At 35.1% G+C, this 7,695-nt stretch overlaps 1 protein-coding gene across 4 annotated transcripts; it reads left to right on the forward strand.

The window, feature by feature from the left end:
- Positions 1-2,044: 2,044 nt before the first annotated feature.
- On the forward strand, positions 2,045-7,695 carry LOC7489144 (two-component response regulator ARR12). 4 transcript variants are annotated; one of them, XR_008059450.1, is made up of 7 exons: positions 2,045-2,413; positions 3,191-3,343; positions 3,703-4,077; positions 4,436-4,512; positions 4,597-5,853; positions 6,575-6,735; positions 7,193-7,695. XR_008059450.1 is itself a non-coding variant. In XM_024604082.2 (6 exons), the coding sequence occupies exons 1-6, from the start codon at positions 2,281-2,283 to the stop codon at positions 6,644-6,646; spliced, it is 2,067 nt and encodes a 688-aa protein (XP_024459850.1). In that variant the 5' UTR covers positions 2,045-2,280; the 3' UTR covers positions 6,647-6,957. The 4 variants fall into 4 exon arrangements, 2 of the variants coding, with proteins under 2 accessions (XP_024459850.1, XP_024459851.1); XR_002982563.2 differs by lacking the exon at positions 7,193-7,695 and adding an exon at positions 6,910-6,957; XM_024604082.2 differs by lacking the exon at positions 7,193-7,695 and having other exon boundaries at positions 6,575-6,957.

Below are 7,695 nucleotides of genomic sequence, written 5' to 3' on the forward strand. Positions count from 1 at the left end.
TTATTATTTTCATAAATATTTTTGTTTAATTTAGTTTGTTAATGTTAATTTTTTTTTTATTTAGTTATCAGACTTTCATGACACAAATATTGAGTTTAACAGGTTAACATGGTTTGACGAGTTAACCCGGATTTTTTTTCTTTTTAATTAATTTTTTTTGTTTAGTTCAGTTTATTAATGTTCACTTTTTTTTATTTAGTTACCAGACATTCATGACACGGATCCCGGGTTTAACAGGTTAACTTGGTTTGACGAGTTAACCTGAATTTTTTTTTTTTTGCCTTTTTTTTTCTTTTTAATTATTTTTTTCGTTTAGTTTAGTTTGTTAATGTTAAATTTCTTTCTATTTAGTTTTTTTTTCTTCTTAGAGGTTTTTTTTTTCTTTTTAATTTTATTTATTTAATTAATTTAGTTTACTAATATTAAATTTTTTTCTAAGTAGTTCTCGGCTGATGCTTTTAGTTTTTTTTTATGCCTTTGACTGTGAACTGCACAGTGCAGTCCACAGTGAAAAGGCTGATGCCTTTTTTTTTTAATTAATTTTTTTCGTTTAATTTAAATTGATGTTAAATTTTTTTCTATTTAGTTATCAAACTTTCATTACACGGATTTCGGGTTTGACAGGTTAACCTGGTTTGACGAGTTAGCCCAGTTAATTCTGGGTTAACCCATTAATTTGTTTTTTTCTTTTTAATTATCAAAATTTCACGATGCGAATTCAAGGTATGACGAGTTAACCTGGTTTGAAGGGTTAACCCAATTAATTCATCTTCTTCTTTTTTTTAATTAGTTTTTTTCTTCCTGTTGGTTTTTTTTTTCTTTTTAACTAATCTATTTAATTATCACACTTTTATGATATGACCTTGCAGCCAGACCCACGTCCAATGCTATTGGGTCTGGTATTGCAGTCCAGACACTTTTATGCTAAGGGTTAACCCAAGTTTAATGTTATTATTAATATTATAAACATTACTCTTGGGTCAGGCGTTGCAACCAAACCTGAGATTCTTGGATATAACTTTGCAAAAAAACTTAACACTTTTAGATCTTGACTATTTTTAAAATGCAAAAATAATTGACCCGCGGCATCGCGCGGGGCATGTAACTAGTAATATCTAGACAGGGTAGAAAATTGCAAAATACTACTTTCAATTTATTCCTTTACAATGAAAAAGAAAAGTAGATAATTCTAAAATTGTACCAAAACGGAAAATATCAATTACAATCCAGAATAGTTGCGCGTGGCGAGAACGCGCAACCAACAATGGTAAAACAAATCTTGATAATAAAAGCTTTTATCTTTTTAATCTCTCACTCACCACCGTCCACAAATTCCATCACCGTCCAAATATATCCTTACATTTCATATTCTTTATCATCACAGTAAACTGTAGGCTTGATTATTTTATTTGGTTCCTCAGATTTTAATTTTTATTTACTTTGATCCTCTCGCTATCATCCCCTTATTCTATTTATCATCACAGAAGTGATTCTACGAAAGATCTTGTGGTTAAATCTCGCTTTATTTTTATTTTTATTTTTATGTTTTTGTATAAATACTTTACATTTTTCTTAAAAAAAGCCCATTTTATGGAATATTATTCTCAAATTCAATTTTGGAAATATCTCGTATATATAATGAGTGAATCTTAATAATAATTCTCATAAGTCAATAGTTAAAAATGGTTAGAATGTCATTTTGTGAAGACTTTAAATTATTATTATTATTATAAAAAATTAATATTTTTTATGTATTAATGTGAATCCCTTACTTTTCACTCTATATAATATGATATTCTCGTGATTGATTATTAACGGTACTTGATAGGTACTTTATAGAAGGAGCATATGAGTGCATGAAAAAAATAATCAAATGATTATAGGAAAAAAAAGTCAACAGTCAAAGGATGATATTAGAATAAAAAATAATATAACTATCAAAGTAGAAGAACATTCAAAGTAGAGGGACCAAATAAAAATAGAATTTCTGGTTCGTTGTCATGTTTTTTTATGTTTTAAAAGCTTTCTCTATCCCTAAAATACTATATTCCAACTTAGCCAATCAACTCTCTTTTTTTATTGCCACTTTCTCTCTCAATTGACTCATTGCCAAGCTCTGCCATTATTATGGTTTATGGGTTTTTGTTAAGAGCTTTAAACTTTGAAACAAAAACCAGTTAAAGCTTCAATCTTTGAAGCAAATACTAGCACCCCACTTGGTAAATTAGTCCCTTTCTTTCATTCTTTGCTTTGACAAGTTGTTTTGAAGAGAAAAAGAAAATGACTGTAGAGCAGGGAATTGGAGATAGCAATATAGACCAGTTTCCTATTGGTATGAGAGTTTTGGCTGTTGATGATGACCCAACTTGTCTTTTACTGCTGGAAACTCTGCTTCGTAGATGCCAGTATACTGGTTTGTCTCTCTTTTTTTATTGCTTCATTGAGTTGTTCATGTTTTTTGGACATGGGTTTTTGTTTTCATGTTTTGTTGTTAAGGCTTTGATGTTTTCGTTGTTTGTCAGATTTACGTTGTTAGTTGTGTAAAATATGAGTGGTTATAAGCCATTGACATGAATAATCTTTGTTCTTGGTTTTGATTCTCCTTGTTGATTGAAAAGTTTTATGTAATTGGTTTTTGTAAACATGATGTTTGTGTAAACTGTTGAGTTAAATTAAAGTATCTTGTCTTGTTTCTTGGTTTCTTGAGAAAAGAAGAAATCTATATTCTCTGCTTGCTTTGATCCGGTTTGTTACTTTTGGGTGATAGGCACTTAGATATGTATCCACTTTAACAAGATTTTGTAGGTTAAAGTTTACACTTTTGAATCTTTACTGTCTCTAATGACATTCTGAGGTTTTGGCTACTGGTGTGTTATACTGATTGGAACTGTTGGATCTTCTAAATTGATTGCATTTGTACTCTTGGGTCATTAGTTCTTTGGAGTTAGATTTCTGTAGATTTGTTCTGAGTTTAAGCTTCCGAAATCTTATGATTTATTGGCATGGCACACTTCTGGATCTTTTCAAAATAAATCTAAATTTATTATTGATTTTATGAGTTTCGGTTGATTCTGAATATTTTAACCTGATAAATCTAGATTAATGATTGATTTTCTATGGTTTAACTGATCTATTTTTGTGGAATTTCACAATCTGGACTTATACAATATATGGGTTGTGGATTGTGCAGTTACTACGACGAGTCAAGCAATCACGGCATTGAGTATGTTGAGAGAAAACAAGAACAAGTTTGACCTGGTTATCAGTGATGTCCATATGCCAGACATGGACGGTTTTAAATTGCTTGAGCTCGTGGGGCTTGAGATGGACCTACCTGTCATCAGTAAGACAAAAACACTACACATGGTCTTTTGCTCTCCGTGTTTCAGTTTTGATCTAAAGGAAAACGTGTTGCAGATTCTTTATGGGCCCGTGGAGTTCCAAAAAACATTTTGAAAATGATCATTTTCATGCCATTTCCAGATTTCCAACATCTTTGAAAAGTTTAGAGTTCACTCTATTAGTCTGATTAAAACTCATTTTGTTGGTTGATTCCAAAGCTGAAAATTAGGATATTGTTCTGTTCAGTTTAACAAGTTCGTTTAATTTACTGTTTCTTGCATAGCATGTTATTGTAACATCTTTGCAGTATGTGGTTGTCCAATTAGGATTCGATTCTAATTGAATAACGTTGAACTGCAGTGTTGTCAGCGAACGGTGATCCAAAGCTTGTGATGAAGGGGATCACTCATGGAGCTTGTGATTATTTGCTCAAGCCTGTTCGAATTGAGGAGCTAAAGAACATCTGGCAACATGTAATTAGGAGAAGGAAATATGATAACAAAGACAGAAACAGTTCGGATAACCGAGACAAGCCTAATCAAGGAAGTAGTGAAGCAATACCTGACCAGAAGCTTAATAAAAAAAGGAAAGACCAGAATGAGGATGAGGATGAGGATCGTGATGAGAATGAACATGAAAATGAGGATCCAGCAACCCAAAAGAAGCCCCGGGTTGTATGGTCAGTGGAGCTGCATCGCAAGTTTGTGGCAGCTGTTAATCAATTGGGCATTGACAGTATGTTATTTAACTCATCATCATACTAGAGGTGTTTAAGATGTTTTTCTCGGGTATACAACCCTGGTTTTATATATTTATTTATTCATTTAGTGAGCGTGTGTGCATGCATGCGCCATTGTGCACATGCATATGCTTGCTATTTTTCCTTGCTAATATTGGAGACAATATGTGGTTTTTGACCTTTCTTTAGTACCTGAACTTGTTTTTTCTCTACCTGTTATTTTAAGCAAAAGCAATCTCATTGGTTAATTAATTCATAGATCTTTTATATTCATAACAAACTCATTCATGAATGAAACCACCCTTTTGTTTTGGTATTTCTGTTCTACTTTTCATTCATTTTGTTTTTATGCAGAGGCTGTTCCAAAGAAGATTCTCGATTTGATGAATGTTGAAAAGCTTACAAGAGAAAATGTGGCAAGCCATCTCCAGGCATATATTCTATCCTCTCCTGGTTTAATTGAAATTGAATAATTATTTTCATCCGGGAAACTAACTACACTGTCCTGGATGCAGAAATATAGGCTTTACCTTAAAAGGATCAGCACTGTGGCAAACCAGCAAGCTAATATGGTGGCAGCTTTAGGTAGTTCAGATGCATCATATCTGCAAATGAATTCTATGAATGGTATGGGATTGCACAACTTGGCTGGATCTGGGCAGTTTCACAACACCCCTTTCAGATCTCTCCCTTCTAGTGGAATGCTTAGTAGGTTGAATTCTCCTGCTGTTCTGGGCATTCGTGGTCTTCCTTCTCCTGGAGTGATTCGATTAGGTCATGTACAGAGTGCACCGCACTCAGCTAATGGTTTAAGTCACTTCCAACCAGTTGGACACCCTGGAAATAATGGGAACATACTTCAGGGGATGCCAATGTCATTGGAACTTGATCAAATACAATCAAACAAGGGTGTCAACTATGTTAGGGAACTTCCTACTCATCTTGATGATACAGCCAGTTTCCCTGTATCCAGTGGTTCCACAGATATGAAAATAATTGCTGGGAGCTCAAACAGCCCTTTTGTTGGTGTTTCAGGCAAACCTTTGATGCTGGAAGGACATGGTCAAGGGCTCCAAGATGGCCAAAAATTTGGAAATCAATCTTCTCTCGCAGCAGGTTCCTTAGATCCAGGATATTCTTCCCATTTCCCGGATCATGGTAGATGTAATGACAACTGGTCCAATGCTGTTCAGTCAAATGGGGTCCAATCAAGTTCTTTTACCTTAAATGACTGTTTTAAGCAATCTACTCTGCATCCCAGTTCCATCAGAGACAGCATGTCAACAATGGCCTTGCAAAGTAGGAATAATCACTGTGATGTTTCTTCTATCTCTACTCTACCCATTCATTTACAGGACTCCAAAGCAGATCTACAATGCCAAGTGGCTACCATGAGCAGTGATGCTGGACAAATAATCAATAATGGCCAGCTAGGGTGGGATGACCATAGACAGGATGATCCTTACCACGCAAATGGCATATCTAACTCAATAAACTCTGCAATTCCTATTAATGGTAATGGGAGTCTCGTTGGCCAGAGTTTGGATCCAAATAACATGATTTTTCAGAGAACAAGAAGCTTCAGTTCAGCAGGACAGTCAAATTTTGTTGACACCTCACTGATGAAGCATAATGAGGTTGAAAGTTCAGCAATGGAAACATTAGTGAGGTCAAAGGATGGGTATTTGCTAGGTCAACAGAAGCAGCAGGACAGCTATGTTTCGAATAATTTTGGCTCCTTGGAGGATTTGGTGAGTGTAATGGTGAAACAGGCAAGTCCCCCATATCCCTGTCTATTCCTATGGAGATGCCTTTGTTTTTCCTGTCGTATATTGCATATAAAATTTGCATGATATTCTGAGCCTTAACCATCAAATAAGAGAATCTTCTAGGCAAACAAAGTTTTTATTTTCCTCTATTATCATTTGGCTCTCACTCAAGCAGCACTACCCTTATATCCATGTTTTTTTGTATCTAACTGTTTCTTCTGATTATCAAATATATGTTTCAACTGTAACATGGTTTAAAAATGGCGTTCCCAATAAGAACCTGCAAGTTGATGCCAGTTCTTGTTTTTGTTCTGAATGAGTTTCTTATCACGTCATCTTTGAATCTGTTTGTTTATTATGTTTTTCATGCCCTATGAGGCCAAACATTCTTGGTTAGGAGAATAGGCTGGATGCTTGTCTGTTTCTCTGTGTACCGGATATATCTTGTTGATAAGGAGAATAGTTTGGATGTTTGCCTGTAATGCTGCAAACAAATCCCCATTTCTTACCCCGAGAATTTTGAGCCGAAAATTCTAGCAGTTTTCATCCTTCACCACATTTAAGTCATTAGGATAAATGTTTTGCTGTCTGGGATCTCCATGTCATTGTTTTCTTACTCAATGAATCATTTTCGATTTACATCCCTTATCAGTATTTTGCTGTGTTCACTATCTCTTCATCAACTCTAGCCCTGGCATTTAATAACAAGGATTCAATGATGCAGGAACAAGACAAGGTGAAGTTACCAGAAGGAGACTTTGGATGTGGTGGTTATTCTCTTAGGACATGCATATAAAGCAGATTTATGCTGCCAAAGCCCACAAGAGAAAAGGATCTGCGGAAGCGTTACACTTCATGCAGATTGAGTTATTCCTAGTGTAATTGGTACTCCATTTATCTATGTATTCCACTTGTTTTCTTTAGAGAACTGTATGTTAATTGCAGTAGTTGTTTTGTTCTCATATTCAGTAGAGTAAATTTTTTTTCTTTTTATCTAGTTGATTAAGCAAAGCATTGTAATCTAATAACAATTCCTAGAACTTCTTTGAATTGAACTAGGAAAATGCCTCGTTCCTGGGCCCTGAAGAACAAGTGTTTTCTGCACTATTGATGGCATTGAGATTATCACATGACCCCACACTGAAGAAAAGAGCCACTATTCCAACCAAGAAAAGTGCCCCCGCTGTTATTATTGACTAGAAATGGTTCTTGATTGTCTCTTACCAAACAACAGTTCCACATATGTTACTTGTATGTATTTGAGAAAACTATGTCTAGAACACATCATTGTGACCTGTCATTACCATGATAATCAGTAATCATTTCCTCATAATCTTTTCAGATACCTCCTAGATCTCACCCCCACTCCAAAGAAAAAAGAAAGCTACTAAAGATAGAAAGGTCAATGCCTCAGGTTTATTGTAGATTCATGAGAAGGTAATGAGAAAAGGCATCCAGGGCTTGTGGAAGCAGGCCAACCCTCACATCAATGCCTGCAGAGCCATTTGGATTCTGCATCAAGTATGCAACCTGAGGGATTGGAGTAACCAATGGAGAAGCATAGGCTGCATCGCCATGTAGAAAATCAACCTTGTGGAAGGGCATACTTGTCCAATCAGAAACTATAGTTTACTCCTTAGGAGGTAGAGTGCCTTGTGGCCCATCAAGTGCTTCCATATATGCAGTCACATAGTCACTGTTGACAGTTCGTAGCTTCTTTTATCTTCTCTATTATAGCTTCATGGCTTCCTTCCTCTAATTCTCCGGCTGTTAAAGCAACAGAAATTAGTAAATAAGCATTGCCACTGTAACCTTTAGACAGTGGAGGCATCATCTTGTTCCTTA

Source organism: Populus trichocarpa, chromosome 6 (genome assembly GCF_000002775.5).
Source record: "Populus trichocarpa isolate Nisqually-1 chromosome 6, P.trichocarpa_v4.1, whole genome shotgun sequence".
Classification (NCBI taxonomy): domain Eukaryota; kingdom Viridiplantae; phylum Streptophyta; class Magnoliopsida; order Malpighiales; family Salicaceae; genus Populus; species Populus trichocarpa.

What these genes read in the sequence shown, in the direction of transcription:
- LOC7489144 (XM_024604082.2), top strand. Translation starts at nt 2,281, where the DNA reads ATGACTGTAGAGCAGGGAATTGGAGATAGCAATATAGACCAGTTTCCT. An exon ending in GATGGACCTACCTGTCATCA is followed by an intron (nt 3,344 to 3,702) that starts GTAAGACAAAAA and finishes GTTGAACTGCAG; the next exon opens with TGTTGTCAGCGAACGGTGAT. An exon ending in ATGTGGCAAGCCATCTCCAG is followed by an intron (nt 4,513 to 4,596) that starts GCATATATTCTA and finishes TCCTGGATGCAG; the next exon opens with AAATATAGGCTTTACCTTAA.